General features: G+C 35.6%; 2 protein-coding genes and 1 long non-coding RNA gene across 3 annotated transcripts in view; 2 read left to right on the top strand and 1 right to left on the bottom strand.

Annotated features, from left to right (window-relative positions):
- Window positions 1-4,758, bottom strand: part of LOC136062485 (monothiol glutaredoxin-S15, mitochondrial-like) — a 70,757-nt gene extending 65,999 nt beyond the window's left edge. Inside the window, exons 1-4 of the mRNA XM_065761575.1 lie at window positions 4,733-4,758; window positions 2,828-2,962; window positions 2,604-2,703; window positions 1,706-1,771 (exon numbers count right to left, since the gene is read on the bottom strand). Coding sequence (XP_065617647.1) covers window positions 1,706-1,771; window positions 2,604-2,703; window positions 2,828-2,935 — 274 coding nt within the window. The 5' untranslated portion in view covers window positions 2,936-2,962; window positions 4,733-4,758. The remainder of the gene's footprint in view (window positions 1-1,705; window positions 1,772-2,603; window positions 2,704-2,827; window positions 2,963-4,732) is intronic.
- A 4,192-nt stretch (window positions 4,759-8,950) lies between these two features.
- Window positions 8,951-10,696, top strand: LOC112029819 (disease resistance protein RPM1-like). The gene is made up of 3 exons (XM_024062497.1): window positions 8,951-9,521; window positions 9,701-10,138; window positions 10,299-10,696. The coding sequence occupies exons 1-3, from the start codon at window positions 8,951-8,953 to the stop codon at window positions 10,694-10,696; spliced, it is 1,407 nt and encodes a 468-aa protein (XP_023918265.1).
- A 6,804-nt stretch (window positions 10,697-17,500) lies between these two features.
- LOC136062498 (uncharacterized) lies at window positions 17,501-18,156 on the top strand. The gene is made up of 2 exons (XR_010624222.1): window positions 17,501-17,936; window positions 18,017-18,156. It is a non-coding gene; the product is annotated as an uncharacterized LOC136062498 (long non-coding RNA).
- Window positions 18,157-18,390: the final 234 nt, after the last annotated feature.

Raw genomic sequence — 18,390 nt, 5'->3', positions numbered from 1 at the left:
AAATTTGTGTGTACCATTAGGCTTGATGCCAAATCACATAATTAAAATTGGTGTGTACATTATCCCAGCTTTTAATAAGTTTTTGAACAACTAAAATTTGTGTGTACAATATGAGGCAAAATTGGTGTGTACATTACACTGTAGGTATTTTCTCTTCTCTTTTTTCATTTTCTCGTAAAATTACCCTTACATTTAAGTTTTAGAAGTGGGGCATTTTTTTTTACGCAAAATGATAAAACCCAAATGACTCGAGATACCCAAAATTCTCAACTTTTAACAACCTTTGCCAACTATCAAAACAGAAGGGTTTAAGAACTATCTTTATCCCAACAAACAGGAATTTTGCCAAACAGAACAAATAAATAAAAAAGTGTGCATGTTAATTCAGATTGCATAGCAAAACTCCAACAAACCATAATAAAATCTCATAACATAAAAGATCAGAGAACGAACCTTAGAATTGTCAGCACCACCCACTCCATGAAATCGGAAAATGTGATTTGGCAAAGCCCACCAAGTAGTGAAGTAAATTCCGATCTTCAACTTCTACGCCGCCTCCAACAAGGCTAAAATTCCACCACAAAGCTAACGAATTGAGCTATAGAATTTCAAACCAATTAAAATAAACATTAAAAATTTTAAAAATAAACCAAAAAATAAAATAAAAAAATATAAACTAAAACCCACACTAATGTGATGCTACTACCCATTTTCATTTTTATAAGCAGAATTTTATAGAGAAAGAGACCAACGAGTGAAACCCACACTACTATCCATGATATGATATCAAATAAGGGAAAAATTATTACCAAGCTGAATTTTTTTGCTTCCACCAATGACTATGGAACCAACACATAATTCCCTTGTAGATATTTGTCTCTTGTTAATAATCAAAGACGTTAAGGGTAAATAAGCTTCATAGGCACCATCAAGAAATCAAGATTTCCATTAGACTGATAGGGAAATCACTCCTGGTAGCTGTGTATGTTGGGTTTTGCGTATGATGATAGAACAACAGCAATTTATCAAGGAACTATTCCTACGCTAACAAATTTTTAAAGCACAAGATCAATCAAAAATTTTTTTTGGGGGGGGTGGGGGGGGGGGGGGGGGTGTGGCTGTGTATTTTGTAAAATGTTTTATTATGGTTTTGTTGGTAAAACATTTTATAAAATTTACTGAGGATTTTACAGTCAACAGAAAACATTTTCAGTTTGACCAACGTTTTACAACAAAACATTGTTTCCGCATAACATTTTATACTGTAACAAACAGAGTGAAAAATTAACAGAATACAAGTTATATTGGGCTTCATCCAGCTCCAACAGTCTCATATTTATCAACAACAACAAAACAACTTTGCAGAAATACATCAGATGTTTACACAACAGACATAGACAGTACTCAATAGACACATATAAGACATGTAGAATGAATTTGATGAGCATCAGCACACACGTAGAATGAAATTCTAATTGACTACAATGACAAATCTTCACTCAACCAGAATAGATTGTTACGTTAGTCATCACAACCAGCTAAATTCATCTTGTATTACTAAGAATGTCCAGAAGCCAAGTGAGCACAACTTTGAAACAACTAAGCAGAATAGTCATCAAGATTCCCAAAAAATATGTAAAACATCAAAATCTAACTTTTCCCCTCTCTTTTTTAAGTAGAGAAAAACACCAAGTGCTGACTTACCTGAAGGTTTTTACAGCACTTTTAAGCTCAGGATCCTCCAAAATATTTCTAGAAGCCAAAGGAACATCTGAAACAGTCACATATATGGTAAGAGTACAATAACCAGATAAATTTATTCATCATCGGAAGTTAACAAGTGCCAAGAAGAACACCCTTTAGATTAGATAACAAAATAATAGATGCAACTAATCCCTAATTATAAGGAGAGAGTGTGTGCACCCAACTCTTTTTCACTCCATCCCATTGCACATAACTAAATACCAATAGCTCATCAAAAGATAACTTCTCTTCGTATCCTCCTATTCTTTCATGTGATTTGCACTTGTACAAAAACAATTTTCATGCCATTAACTAAGAGCCCTCTCCACAAAGACAAGAAAACAGTAAAATCAAAAACACAATCCAGATTACTATGGTTCAAGTTTAGCATTTTTAAAGGAAAAAATAAGTCATGCATAACTAACATATATACATACAGAGTTATGTTGTACAAGCATGTATACATGTGTCTGATGCCAATGAGCTCTAACTAAACTGGCACCTCCTCCCCTTATAAGTACTAGGAGGAGGGTGAGGTCGTGGGTTCAAAACCCATTGGGTGCGTGTATATATTACCAATAAAATAAAATAAATAGTATATGTGACTGGTATGTGTTTGTATGTCTGTCTGCACACAACTTTGTGTATACACAGTCATACATATTGATTGCTAAATTAAACCAATCAAGGAATGGAAAGATTTGCTCATTAAAATAAACATCTCCAATTTGTTCGATCATTGTAATTTGAGAGTTTGATTGTTCCTCACCCTCTGTACACCCCCAGTGTACTTGGTTTCTATATTTTGATAATAAAAAATTTGTTACTTATAAAAAAAAAAAAACATCTCCAAAACTTACTATATTGTTTTAACACTCTAACTGCTAGCGAGCTGAATCCACACTGAGGAAACTCGGGCACACCTTTCATGTAAATCATAACGGGATTTTCCTTGACATCCTACACCAAAAACAAACACAATCAATAAACATAGATCTTTCAAAATAAAAAATTTCATATTGCTAACAGCAGATGACAGAGTTCAGAACACAAATTGTAAATATGATATAAAAGATTCATTTACCTGCTCAACAACATCATTCAAAGAAAGGTCAGAACTCTCAAGCTTGTTAGTGGGTTTAAAATCTTCATGCGTGTCAGGATCATTGGGCGCAGCAGTTGAAAATCTCATCCTATTATGGGAAAAGGATCCAAGTACCTACAAAAATTTAAACTGAAACATCAACTTATGTTACCGCTGCAATCATTTTTTTAATAAGTGCTGCAATCATTAACAACTTAAAGGATAAGAATTAAACCAGAAATGTGGAATCGACTAATATGATAATATACTAGTTAACATCAGATGTGAGTCAATAATTTAGCTAAGCAGCCACATATAATAAATAATAAATTTAATGCTAAGAGCCTCGGAGCTCAACTGGCACCTCATGGAGTTTCCAACCAAGACGTCCAAGGTTCAAATCTCCTCTCCCCCATTGTAACTATTGAATTATCATGCAAATTTTTGTTCGGAGTAAACTAAACTCATGACCTTTTGAGTGAAGAACTGAAGACTGCAATTTCAAGATAAAGGAACAGTTTTCAACATCATCAAACTTTCAAATAAATAATATTCAATTCCCCAAAATCCAGGAGATTGAAGTATTGCCAATTCAGCCTGATAATTGGTAGGTTGAAAACATACATAATGTAACCTTGCATTCACTTTTTATATTAATTCAAATAGCCAAATGAGTAAAACTCAACAAGAGGCAGAAAGTTTATACTTGATTCCATGTATACAAGGGTATGAAAGTACAAAAGACCCAAAGAATTCAAAGCCTATTCTTTTTTTTCTTTTTCTTTGTTTTAAATGGGGGGGGGGGGGGGGGGGGGGGTGGGGGGGGTGTAAGGGTAACCTACAATTCTGTACCTCGAACATTGGGGTGAGTTTCAATTTTGTTCCTGGACTTTATATTTTTGTAATATTAATTCTAAACTCTGCAATTTGTTTCAATCTATCCATTTCAACCTTCATTTAGGCCTCTTTTAAAATAAAATAAAAATAAATGTTTATAAGTATAGGCCCCTTTCAATTTTGGCTGGCATCACAAAAACATGGTCAGTTATGGGACTTATTTTTCACCAAGTTTTTGCTTACGTGGTACATCAGGCCATGTAGGTCACACTTTCCTGGCATAAAATTATTTCAAAATCCAAGTGTAAATGATATACTCTTATAATCATTTGATAGTATAGTTTTTTTTTTGGGATAAGTAAAAAAGTAATGTAATAGATGTCTCCCAAGATTATACAGGTAAGTTATCTAGCTTGACCAGTAAGCATGGGATCTTCACAGGAATTTAATTATTGTTAAAGCCAGTGTCATTGGCATTCACATACCTCCCCAAGCTATGGCAGCAGAACATAGAAAGATGTGGGTAAGAAACAGACCTACTGCAGCATGTTTATTCCATCTATTTCCAGAAGTGACACATATACACACTTTTCAACTTGACACATGACCCTTCAGCTGTTCATCCATCATCCTCATCAACATCGCCAACCCCCCACACAAGTCACAACCCCCAATTAATAAACCTAATTTCACAACCTAGATATACCCAATTGTTCTCCTCTTCTCTTAGGCATTTCATCAAACACTTCGCAGTTCAAGTTTTATTTGCAGGACACACATATTGCAGGGACTCTCACATCGAAGAAGAATACAATGCAATGACTTTCAGCAACGAGTCCAAGGACCTACAAAGCCATTTCTTCACACAAGAGCCCACACAAAACAGCTTCAAGGTAGACCCCAGTTATCCTAAGCAGCATCATGGTCCATATTCTAACATCTACAATTTCATTCCATGTACAAACCCATCTAAGGTATTGTATAACTAACAGATTCGATTTCATATTCAATCATCTATAATTTTATTCCAAGTATCAAAATTCTTTAACAAATGGACTTGAATCTTACAATTCTACTAGGATGGGTGGCAGGGAGACCCGTCCTAGTAGAATTGTTAAGATCGATTAATTCATTAAATTTTTGACAATTTTTCTTTTAATGTACAAAATTTATGTCAAGCATTCTTCTAAATACAAAACTAATTATTGTTTTGAAGTTAAAAAAATAAATAAATAAATAACACTCAGACATTGAAACAAAAGTTCAAAACTACCTCAGCCACTCAACATAAAAAATTTTAGTAACAAAAATTAAATCACAATTATTTATAGTAGATTTCAATTAGTTTAACTTGTACAATTTTTTGTTATTAAATAAAAATTTGAGTTTTATCCTTGCTAAAAAAAAGTTACAATTATCTATCTGGCAGTTATATCAATAAATGGAGCCATATACACAATCAGGTGAAGTGGGACAACAAGGCTAAGATCAAACACACAAAATTCCCAACCATTTTTCTAAAAAAAAAAAAAAAAAAAAAAGGCACAAAAACAAATTACAAAGGCTTAACCCTAAATCAAACAAACCAAGATCCAAACAACAATAGGAGGAAAAAAAACGATAAAATTAAATCAGTGAAAGAAAAAGGAAATACTTGTAGACCTTGGATGTATTCGTCCTATTTAGCTCGAAAATCACTCGGATTAGAGTAGTAGGGGTGAGATCCAAAACCCTAGAAATCGTAGCATAAACAATAAAAGTTAAACACGAAACCCTAAGACCCAAATATAGAAATTGAAATTTGCATACAATAGAAATTTGAAGGAAAGAGAGAAAAAGGGGGGTGAACTCGCCTAAGTCGACTCGGTGATTGACAAATCGCCGGTGTTTTTTTGAAGATTGATCTTAGAAAGTGGGTCGGCGATGGTGCGTGGGTTGGCGATGGTGCGTGGGTCGGCGATGATGCGTGCGATTTAGTGGCTGCAGTGAGGAGGTTGATGATCGGTGAGAGTTTGTGGATGAGGATGATGGGAGTGGGCTCAAGGTGAGATTTTGTGGAGGAATCGAGCTTGAGAGTGTGTGAGAGCTGAAAGCTTGAGAAATAGGGTTACGACATTTTTAACTAAGTAATTTATACAAAGCCTAGAGCCGCGTTTTTAACATGCAGCTATAGGCAAGACCTGAAGCCCCGTTTAAAAAACGCAGCCCAATCCCTGGCTAAAGCCACGTTTTAAACACGCGGCTTTAGACCATAGTTAGAGCCGCGTTTTGTACACCCGGCTTCAGACCAAATTTAAAGCTACGTGTATAAAATGCAGCTTTAGGAAAGCTAGAGCCTCATTTTAAAAACGCGGCTCTAGTTAAGATAAAAAAAAAAAAAAATTATGTTTGCCAAAAAAATAAAATATGAAAGGCTAGAGCCGCGTGTTTTAAACGCGGCCATAGGCGTTGAAAATGCGGCCATACTTCAATAAAACGCGGCTGTAGACGCGTTCTATAGCCTCGCGTTTAAAATGGGGCTTTAGGAAGGGTCTTTTGGGCTGCGTTTTATAAAAACGGGGCTGTAGACGGGTCTATGGCCGCGTTTGTAAAAACGCGGCCCACTACCCCGTTTTATAGTGCATCTTTCTTTTTCAAAGTGTCTCTGGTTCTTTATTCCATAGAGGAACCCTCTTGTAAATTATGCAATGCAGGAATGGTAGTAAAGAGTCAATAGTACTATGAATAATTGGAAAAGTAGGGATTATCATCCATACAGAATGGAGAGGAGAAAGAATTGAATTCGATCACTAGCAAGAAATAAGGTCTTTATTCTATAAAAGATTCGTCCTCATGGAAATGTTTGTCTATATATCCTGTTAGGAATCTCATATGCCTTGTAATATTTTAATATCCTAAATAATAATAATTTTTGTAGTTTCATTGCTTCAATTAGTAGTTAATTAGTTAGTTACACGTGTTACTAATTAGTTAGTTACACATGTTGAGATTAAGTTAGTTAGATAGTTCGTTACAATAGGAGAAGCACATGTGGGCTTCAGATTATTGTTTCCAATGGGATTCACCCACGATTGTTTAGTATTAGTATAGTCTAGCTAATATTTTATACACTACTTTATTGTTTATTTTTATTGACGTATCAAATGTGGAGAGCAATTTTTACAGTTAAGTATGCTATTCTCACTATTATGAATTAGAGCTAGTTTCTAGTAAAATACATAATTGCAATTCAACACGGAACACTACTTATCTTTTCTCTCCAAAAAAAAAAAAAAAAAAAAAAAAAGGAGGAAGAAGAAAAGAGAAATCACAAACAATCTAATACAATATATTGGGTCTGGCACCTTGATCATCTAATACAATATGAAAAATTGTTCAAAAGACGCAATTCTATAACTTAATTATAACCTTGCTTAGAATACAATTTATGTCACAGGTTTATTATTGCGGTTGGAAAATATCTCTCCACACCTTTTATAACTGTAGTTCAGACTTTAGACTGGCCAATCTTTCTTATTGAAAATTTGAATTTTCCTTAAAAAAAAAAGGGTGTGACACCTTAAATCTTTCAATCATAGAAGAATATTAAAGAATAGTGTAGGCCAATACTATCCATTTAAGATCTGGACATAATTGGGCTCAGCCTAGTACATTATATCCTCACTCCATATTCCAACCTAACTTAAAATTCAGTCTAATTAAATAGCACTAAATAAATAAATAAAAAACAATCATCACCGCCTTTCTGTTTGGTTAGCAAGAAAACAAAGACAAACATGAACCCAGAAGGTAAATCTCTCAATTTGTGGTCTTGTTGGTATCTCTGTGCACACAGCCAATCCTGTAGTCAACAATAGAGGTCATTTTACACAAGGTAAATCTCTCTCTCTCTCTTTGTGAAAGTTTCTATTTTTATTTTTTAATGATTTCTTCTCTCTGTGTGTTTTGTTTTAGTAACAAATATTGATTGACTTCGAGACAGGGGCGGAGCCAAGGGGGGGCGAGCTAGGGCAACTGCCCCCTGACTCCTACTGAAAAGTCCCTAGGTTATAGCATTTACGTTCCTTTCTTAAATGCTTTGCCCAACATAGGAAAAGAATTCAAAAAGACAAAATGTCTTGTTATAGAAAAACAATCCTAACGCGCAAAAATAAAAAGAGAAAAAGCTGCATAGCTCATCCCACTTATAATAGTAATACATATTTTCTCTATTAAGCTCTTATATTATCCAAATTTATAGCTTATCACCATATATGACACTTCACTGTTTAACTCAGTTTTCTTCTCTTCTTCTTCTTCTTCTTCTTTATTATTATCTTTGGGTTTTTTTCACCGCAACAATGGTGGCCTTAAATTTTACACACTTTTTTTAATTATTTTTTATTATAGAAAAGATAAACTACCTAATGTCCCAGTATGGTATTGAAATTCTCAAACCTCCACTATCCATTTTTTCTCCTTCTTGACTTTTTAGTTTTCAATTTTATAGATTATTGCTATACTTTTTTTACTTTGATTGTTAGTGACTATGCAATGGTTTCAAAATATAAAATGTCAAATACTGTTGAACAAACTAAATTTGTTATGAAAAAATAAACTATAGTTTATACTTACATTAAATTTTGTATAACAGTTACAGTTATTTACAATTGTTTATTTTTTAGCTTATTAATATTGACTAATTTTTTTAAGGTTATTTTAGTTTAATATTGTCTTTAAACCTTGCCCCCCCTAAACTAGTTATACAAAATTTGGCCCCACTGTTAATCACAGAAGCGAAATTGCTTAAGGGCATCCATGAAGAAGTTACAAGCATCAAAAGTGAAATGGAGATGATTCAGTCTTTCCTCAAGGATGTTGATATACGGGCCGAGAAGGATGACACGAGAAATGTTGCAAAGACATGGGTAAAACAGGTGAGGGAAGAAGCTTATCACATAGAAGATGTCATTGATGAATACATACGTCATTTTGCAAAAAACCTCAAAGGCAAAAGCGTTGCTTCTATTTTCTTTAGAAGGTTTTTCACTTTACCATAAACCTTAAAGCATGACATGTGATAGCCTCTGAGATTCAAGGTGTCAACATGATACTCAAGGACATCCAAAAGAGTGGTGAAAGATATGGCTTCAATGCCATAGAGCAAGGAAGGTCTAGTATTGACGCTAAAAGTGATACATGGGATCCTCGAATGACATCCCTTTTCATTGAGGAAGCTGAGGTTGTGGGCATTGAGTCTCATAGAGACAAATTGATCAATGGCTATTAAAAGGATCATCTAATCGCATGGTGTTTTCAGTGGTCGGCATTGGTGGCCTTGGGAAAACCACTCTTGTCAGGAAAGTATATGACAATGATAAGTTGGCACCACACTTTGATTGTCATGCTTGGATCACTATGTCTCGATTATACAAGATGGAGGAGCTATTAAGGGATATGATTAAGCAATTCTACAAGGCAAGGAAGGAGGTTGCTCCAAAAGAATTTGACACAATGAAGGTGACATCACTAATTGAAGAACTGAAACACTATTTACGTGAACAGAGGTATGTAGTAATCTTTGATGATGTATGGGATATAGAATTTTGGGACTGTATAAAATGTTCTTTCCCAGAGAATGACAAAGGTAGTAGAATAATAATCACAACTCGAAATGAGAAAGTTGCTCCTTCTAGCAATGAATCTCTTGATTATTGTGTGTACAAGATGTCATCCTTACCTTTTGAAAAAGCCTTTGAGCTCTTCTGTAAGAAGGAGTTTAAACGTGAAGGGAGGCAATGTCCCCTTGATTTTGTTGATATTTCTTGTGGAATAGTTGAGAAATGTGGAGGGTTACCATTAGCAATTGTGGCTATAGGTGGACTTTTTTGAACCAAAGCCAAGGTAGTCTCTGAGTGGCGCAAAGTTCTTGATAGTCTTAGTTCAGAGTTTGAAATTAATTCACATCTTAGAAGTATCACTAAAATTCTATCCTCAGTTATCATGATTTACCTTACAACCTTAAAGCATGTTTTTTACATTTTGGAATGTTTCCAGAGGCTTGCTCAATTAATTGTGCAAGACTAACTAGACTATGGATAGCTGAAGGTTTTGTGAAAGAAAAGAAAGGGCCGACATTGGAAGACGTTGCACAAGACTACTTGAACCAGCTTATTCATAGAAGCTTGGTTCAAGTGAATGAGAAAGATTTTATTGGGAGAATTCGATGTTGTCGAGTTCGTGATATTATGCATGAGGTCATTCTTTCAAGGTCAGGGGAATTAAGTTTCAATCTGGTCTCAATGACAAATTACTCAAATTTTGAGAGAGCGGCTCGATACCTCTCAATTCAGAACAATGTGAACACTCATTTGCAGAGTATTACTAATTCTCAAACTCGTTCTATTCTGCTTTTAGGGGTAGATGAAGTGCCTAATTCTTTTCTCTCAACTTGTTTTGCAAACTTCAAGTTAATGAAAATAATGGATTGCGAAGGTGCTCCAATAGATTACATTCCTAAAGAAGTAGAAACCTATTTCATCTGAGATATTTAAGCCTAAGAGATACAAAAGTAAAAATGCTTCCAAAGACATAGGTAAACTGCATAACCTAAAGACGTTGGATTTGAAATGTTCCTTTGTATCTGAGCTACCAGCAAAGATCAGTGGGCTTTGTAAACTACGATATGTTGTAGCCTACTTTGAAAATACTGATAAAAATTTTGATATTAATTTTCGACAAGCAGTAAAGATACACAGTGGCATTGGGTGTTTACAAGCCTTACAGAAGCTTATTAAGATTGAAGCCAACAGCGTTGCTCTTATTGAAGAATTGGGAAAATTGGTACTATTGAGGAAGTTGGAAATCTTTAAATTGAAGAAAGAAAATGGAATAGTTTTGTGCACTATGCTAAAGGAAATGAGCCACCTTCAATCTTTGGATATCTGTGCATCAAGTGAGGATGAAGTTCTTGAATTGCAATCAATGTCTTCCCCTCCACCCTTCCTACGAAAACTCCGCTTTTCTGGGCAACTAGAAAAGTTGCCAAAATAGATTCCCAAACTCAAGAGTATAACTAGACTTAGTTTAATTTGGTCAAGATTAATGGATGGTCCATTAAAGCTCCTTCAAGCTATGCCTATTTTGGTGGAACTTTGGCTTTACGATGGATACATAGGTGAGCAATTATGTATTGAGAGAGGAGGCTTCCAAACACTCAAGAATCTAGGGCTTCAAAGTTTGAGAGGTTTGAATAGGTTGATGACAGACGAAGGTGCGCTGCCCATTCTTGATCAGCATCACATTGGACCTTGCCCACAGCTGAAGGAGGTGCCCTCTGGCATCCACCATTTGAAAAACCTCAAACAGCTGCGATTTGATGAAATGCCGACCGAATTCGTTCTCAGTCTACAACCAGATGAAGGCTTTAATTTTGGGAAAGTCAAGCATATTCCCTCTGTCACTTTTTGGTATAGGACTCGAGGATAATACTACAAAAGCTACAAGCTTGGCGATTCAAAATTGTTGGAGCATCTACAAAGTTGATTCGTGAAGGACCAAAGTGCCCACACCACTTTCAGGAAATTACAAGTATGTCCCCATCCAATTTTCCATTAGACTATTACATTTACAGTAAATTACCAAAGTCTTGAAACATATACAATTACTGCCACCATTTTTTGTTACTAATGGGAGATTGAAGCAGCCTTAAATCAGATGGCCCCTCTCAAAGCACCGAGACCAGATGGAATGCCACCCTTGTTTTACCAGAATTTTTGGCATTTGGTTAGAGGTGATGTTATCCAAACTGTTTTGCATTTTCTGAATTCAGGTTCCTTGCCTAACCCTCTTAATCATACTTTCATTATCTTGATTCCAAAAACAAAAAATCCTGTACAGGTTTCCAAGTTCAGACCCATCAGTCTATGCAATGTGCTATACAAAATATTCTCAAAAGTATTAGCAAATAGATTGAAAAGAGTGCTACCCCATATCATTTTCGAACACCAAAGTGCTTTCATTAAGGGTTGCTTGATCACAGATAATATCCTAGTTGCCTATGAGACCTTGCATTATATGAAGAATCATAATTCAGGGAGCCCTGGCTTTATGGCGCTCAAGTTAGATATGAGCAAAGCCTATGATAGGGTTGAGTGGTCCTTCTTGGAAAATACTATGTTGCAGATGGGTTTTGATGAGCGATGGGTGGCCCTTGTTATGGAATGTATCACTACGGTGACATACTCCATCTTGATCAACGGTGAACCCATGGGGAACATCAAACCAAGTAAGGGTATTCGCCAAGGTGACCCACTTTCACCTTATCTCTTTTTGGTGTGCTCCGAGGGGCTCCACAGAATGATTCAAAAAGCGGCATGCAATGGTGATATCAAAGGTGTATCAATTTGTCGTAATGGTCCAAAGCTGACTCACTTGTTGCTTACCGATGATAGCCTTTTGTTCTATAGGGCTACTATCCAAGAATGTCGAAAGGTGATGGAGATTCTTGCTGCATACGAAAGGGTTTCGGGGCAAAGATTGAATAGAGTCAAGACGGCCCTTTTCTTTAGCAAATCCACGCCCTTAGAGCAATAGACCCAGATTATGGAAGAACTTGGGGTTTCGGAGGTGAAACAATATGAGGAGTATTTGGGTTTACCAGCCATGGTGGGAAGAAATAAAAAAGCTAGCTTTGGGAAAATAAAACTAAGGGTGTGGAAGAGATTGCAAGGTTGGGAAGGGAAGCTTTTGTCACAAGCGGGTCGTGAAGTTCTAATTAAATCAGTGATTCAATCTATCCCCACGCACACGATGAGTTGTTTCAAACTCCCGGGCACCTTGTGCCATGAGATTGAGGTAATGGTTAGAAAGTTTTGGTGGGGCCAAAGAGGTGAGAGGCGAAAAATCCATTGGGTGAGATGGGATGATTTATGTCCACATAAAAATAAAGGGGGAATGGGGTTTAAGGACCTTACTTTGTTCAATGAGGCTATGCTTGCCAAGTTAGCTTGGAGACTTCTACACGATGATAACTACCTCTTTTTTAGGGTCTTTAAGGCCCATTTCTTTCCCACTGGAACCATCTTTGAAGCTAAGGACTCAGTCTCGGCATCATATGCATGGAGGAGTATTCTTTAGGGGCGTGATGCCATCAAAAAGGGGGCATTATGGAGAGTGGGAGATGGACAGCAAATAAGGATTTGGGGAGATAATTGGCTCCCCTTAAAAGGGACGTCCAAAGTTACTTCTCCGCAGATTCAGGGGCAGATGTATTCATTAGTGGCAGCTTTGATTAATGAGTCTACTAGAACTTGGCGTAATGATGTCATCGAGCATGTTTTCGATCCAGCAGAAGCAGCTATCATCATGGGCATCCCACTAAGTTCTTTCAACCAACGAGATAAGCTCATTTGGCCCTTCACACCATCGGGTCAATACACTGTGAAGTCGGGGTATCGTTTCTTGTATGAAGATAATGCACCAGCCCAAGCAGCAGTTGATGACTCATCGTTTTGGAAGAAGATATGGGGTCTAGAAGTTCCAAACAAAGTGAAAAATTTTGTATGGCGAGCGTGCAAGGAAGCTCTCCCAACTAAAGAAAATGTGTTTCACAGGAAAATTGCCCAAGATGCCCTTTGTGAGAACTGTAAGAAGCAGATTGAGGATGGCTCACACTCCATTTTCTTTTGTTTAAATGTGCAGGTAGTGTGGCGGTCTGACTTGGAGTGGAGTTGGCTCTCGGCTTTGGAAGGTCATTCTATGAAGGATATATTCAGCTTTGCCCTGTCAAAAAATAAAGATACTGAGCTGCTGGCTTTTACTGGATGGGCAATTTGGAATCATCGAAACCAGGTTCGCCTCAAGGTAGCTGCTTGTCCACTGGATCAAATCCTCAATCTGTCAAAGGAGAGGAGAGTTGAATTTCAAGGTACCAGGTCTCCCTCCCAGAAGCTGGTACACCGAAATCATGTCCGTTGGAGACCACCAGGTGCTGACGTGGTAAAGATAAATTACGACGGTGCAATTTTCTCTGATGAGGGTCGAGCAGGTCTGGGAGTAGTTTGCCGCAGCTCGGATGGTGAAGTCATCGCCTCACTGTCAGAGCAAATACCTTTGCCAACAACTATTTCTCTAGTCGAGGCTCTAGCAGCGAGGCGAGCTGCTGTTTTTACAGTGGAACGTGGTTTCACTTTTGTGATTTTAGAGGGTGATTCAGAAGTCGTGTTTAAGGACCTGTCTAGCACAGACCCATCTTTAGCGCTACATGGCCACATTATACAAGATGTTAAACAGTTGACTCCTCTGTTTACCTGTATTCGTTTTTCTCATACCCGTAGACATGGAAATAGTGTCGCCTATGCTTTGGCTTGAAGGGCTTTTAGCTCGCCCGTTCAAAATATCTGGATGGAATATGTACCACCAGACATCCTTCATGTTGTTCAGGCTGATTTAGCCTCTTTGGTTTAATTTTAAGGAAGTATTTCATTCTCAAAAAAAAAAAAAAAAACCCAGTATCCTTTAGCTTGTGATAGAGATAACCATAAAATATTACGTTACAAAGAAAGATCAAAAACATCATTTCTGTTTGGTAACACAATGAAAATTTTAGATAAAAGAAAACAGCCCAAATAGTTACTGTAATCTCTCAATCTTCCCTGTACTTTCCTCTTTCTTATATTACTATTTCTAACTAAACTGTTTCTATTGTACCAATTAGCTTGAAACTAATAAATAATTTTACAAATATCATTGTGAGTAGAATGAAGTAATAATTGGACAACAAACATTAATCAAATTTCTAAATTTGTAGAAAATTCTTTTACTAATGTTATAATTCACATTACCAAGTTTTTATTATGATAGGAAAGACATTTGAGCTATCAAGTTTTACTTGCCTACAAACAACAGTTGGTAAGCTTGCATTTCCCCCTTTCACATATTATACACCATTTTCCTTTTTGCATTTTTATATTTAATTTTATTTATTATTTATATTGCTATTGTTCTTACTGTCAGGCTTCAAATGCCAATGCTTCAAGGATTTTCAAGTGCTCAACCAACCAAAACATCAATAGTGGTTTCTCCCTTTCTGCCTTTGTTATTGTATTTTTGTAATTGTGTTATCTTTTCCATATAAAGCATATGAACCTCATAAAATCATGCTAACAAAATAGTGATTTTTAGTTGAATCGTATTTGTTGTCATTAGAGTGTTTCATTGGTATGCTCGCATGTAATGGCTTTGATGTGGCTAATATATATATATATATATATATATAATATTACATTTGTGAAAGAGTAAACTACATGTAAAATGTATATGACATTTGGCCTATCAAAAAAAAAAAATATATATATATATATATGTATGTGTTTTCTTTATTCATGCAATGAATAAAAAGAGAAAGAAAACTATTATGAACAAGGTTCTTTGTTCAGATTGGGGAGTGTCCACTGCTACCTTTAAAGACTAAGATGTTGTATCTGTGATGCGGGAGACGAAAGAAGATTTTTATTTAGTATTATTTATGTTTGCAAGTCAATTGTATTTTTAATGTTTTAGGTCCTAATAGTTTATTAGGCTATTAATATTTTAATTTGAAAACAAGGTTATTTTTGTAATAAGGCAATTAGGGTTTCCTAGTTAATTAGAACTAGGGTTTAGTAATCCTTTATAAGCAACCTATTGTACTCCTTGAGGAGTTAGTTGATATTTTGATGAGTGAAAAAATGGCCGTTTGGTCTCTCTTGGTCTGGTGCTGACTCCAGCACTCCAGGTCCACCCTAGGTGCTGACTCTTAGTGGTTTTCCCGCTTGATGTTGACTCCAAGCAAGGCCTAAGTGCTGACTCTTAGGTCATATCCCTTTATTTTTCTATTGTTTCAGTTCTGTACTGATTGTCCTGCGTCAATCTGATGTGGTGCTGCCATTTCTATTTTGTGTTGTTTTGACTGTTGTGGTGTTGCTGCATAGCTCATCGCAGGTTCTATTCTTTATGTCTGATTTAAGTGTTTGCTGTGTTGATTTTGTTTTTGATTCATATTTTAAACCTCTTGTATTTGGATTCTTATTTCAATAAATTTAACTCACCCATCTAAAAAGAAAAACTATGAAATTTTGCCATATGCATTGTTCATAATGATAAGTAAAAACATTAGTCCACTAATCACTAAACTCAACACAAGTTCAATTACTATTAAAAACTATGGATTCAGATATGATGTGTGTCTCCCCTAAAGGCTTTAATATCTTACAACCTGATTTTTGGCAAGGAAATCCAAACCTTACATTCAAAATCCTAGAGTCTGATAAACTATATCTCCCTTGTTTCTTTCTCAAAACTTGTCAATGGATGAGTTCATAAATTAGGTTGTCATTGCCACTGCAGGGTCCTACTTGGAATTTATCTTTTATCCTTACCAAATAAGTGAAATTTAATTAATGCAGTGAACATCTTGACAGCTAATAATATCTTTGCAATTTTCTAATCCAAGTTGTATCCTTAAATAAGCATTTACCAAATGATCAAATTTTGAATTTTGAATGTTTTCCTTTGTTTTTCTTGGCCATGAAAGTGTAAATGCTAATGGATGGCAATGTGTCAAAGAATATAGGCACAATGTGATTTTCTTACAAGGGACACATCAACATTAATTGAAAAAAATTTGTAGGTGTGAAAATACTCGAGTAAAAAATAGGAGAATGAACATAAGACCACTATGCCACTGTTTTAATCCCCATGTTAAATAGAGGGCTACTGAGCTTGGATTGAGTCACTGATAGTCCCTAATTTAACAACCAATGTAGAGAGGTTGGAAATTGGAACCAATGGGACCTCGATGGTGCAAGTTGGAATTTTGTTGGTGTTGACACCGGAAGGACCCCACGTGTTGTGGGCAAGCAAGACAATTCTTCCACCTTGCATTCTGTCAAGCTTGTTGGATGGTGCCATTTTTGTCCAGATTAATTGGTACAAGATTTCTTCTTGCAACTTGCACAAATATCTTCTCTAGAGACTCTTGACTAGTAAAATGAAAGGCCAATGACAAAAGGATGTACATTCCATGAAAAACTTGCCGCCATGGTGGTATTATTGTCTTGATTAATTGGCTCAAAATTTCTTCTTGCTAGTTGCACAATATTTCTAAGTCATAAAGCTCTACCTCATGTGTAATAAGTTAAGATAACAAATTGATAGTGAATGAGATAGGTCGATGGGTTCACGATATTGGTTGGTTGTTAAGCTCTCAAAAATATCAGATAAGGTGAGCTGTGCATGGATAGTGAGTTATTGATCTCTCCACTTTGTAAATTGAGATAACAAACTAATGGACACCTTTTTCTGGACCCAAGAAACACTAATTTTCTAAATTCAGGAAACTCCTTTAATTAGCCTTATATTATTATTTTCAGGATGTATTCAAACAAGACATTTTTAAAAGAAAAACTTCGCTCCTGTTAGCATTATATCAAATGGTATTCTCTTTTAATGGTTAATATAATACTCCTAATATCGAAATATTCAACACTTCCTACTGCTATTTATATAGGAGGTACATTCTTTTCTTAAGGGAATATGATTTTTTTTTCTTTTTTTCTTTTTTTCACTCAATCCTAAATGGCATAGATGATTATTGCAGTTGGGGAGAACATTTTCAAAGACCATAATAGAAATCAGGCAGAAAGAATATTCATCAACTCTTCATTTATTTGTTTTCATTAATAGATAAAAAAGAAATACCATCTAATACAGTAAAAAATGACATTATGAAATTTTCAGGACTAAAAAAAAAGAACTTTATGAAATCTACCAGTGTAAATATGTAATATTGGTTATGATTAATTTAGAAGATGGAGAACATAGTTTGAATAGTCTATAGCAAGTTGAAAGTTGAAACTCGTCAGCTACCAATTGGTTTTGTAAAAGCGTTCCCACTAACATTGGTACAATGTTGAATTTTCTACAATGATTGAAAGATGGAAGGTTTCACACGCATTCTCAAGAAAAAACAATTGAAAGGCAGAGAAGACAAAATGAACGGTCCCTCTAGTGGATAACTTTAGAGAATAGAAAACAATTGGCACAATGTTGAAGATCATTCTTTATGTGTATCGACGAAAAAATTGAAGAAGAAAACACAGATTACCATTCCTTTTCACCAAAGCCATGGCGCAATCTCCCTTCATCATCTTTAGCCATAGATGCGATTACTTGTAAAGCAAAATACATCCATGGGAATCTGTTCCTAAGCCCCAAGCATACAAGGAAACTCCTATAAAATTATTTCTGAAATGTAAGATTTCATGCTCTTTTGCAAGACTAGCTTAGACATATACTTTATGTGGAGAATAATTATCGTACGTGTGTGATCAGGTTGAAGTTGTTGCTCTGCCTACTCAAGCAGAAAAACAAGTGCAATTTAAAGAGCAGAAGTGGAATTTAGAGAGCCGGTACTCTCATGTTTCTGATGCCATTCATTGAGACTACCCTAAAACAAGTTTTATTTGTTCTTAGCATGTGAAATGAGCCCATTTTGTTTCAATTTTTTCTTGAATTATTAGTAAAAAACTTAAAAAGGAATTGCAGAATTTCTTATAATAAATCTGATTTAAAAATTATCAGAAACACCATGATGATGATTTTTTCTTCTCTTGCATCCTTTGGCTTATTGTATTATTAATTGTTATATTCGAAATTCTTACTCAATTTAGTGGACAGCTTAGGATAGCATAACTTGTAATGGGCAA

Source organism: Quercus suber, unplaced genomic scaffold (genome assembly GCF_002906115.3).
Source record: "Quercus suber isolate HL8 unplaced genomic scaffold, Cork oak 2.0 scaffold_420, whole genome shotgun sequence".
In the NCBI taxonomy this organism is placed as follows: Eukaryota; Viridiplantae; Streptophyta; class Magnoliopsida; order Fagales; family Fagaceae; genus Quercus; species Quercus suber.
The sequence above is the reverse complement of the archived record's forward strand: the minus strand, read 5'-3'. Positions and strand labels throughout refer to the sequence as shown.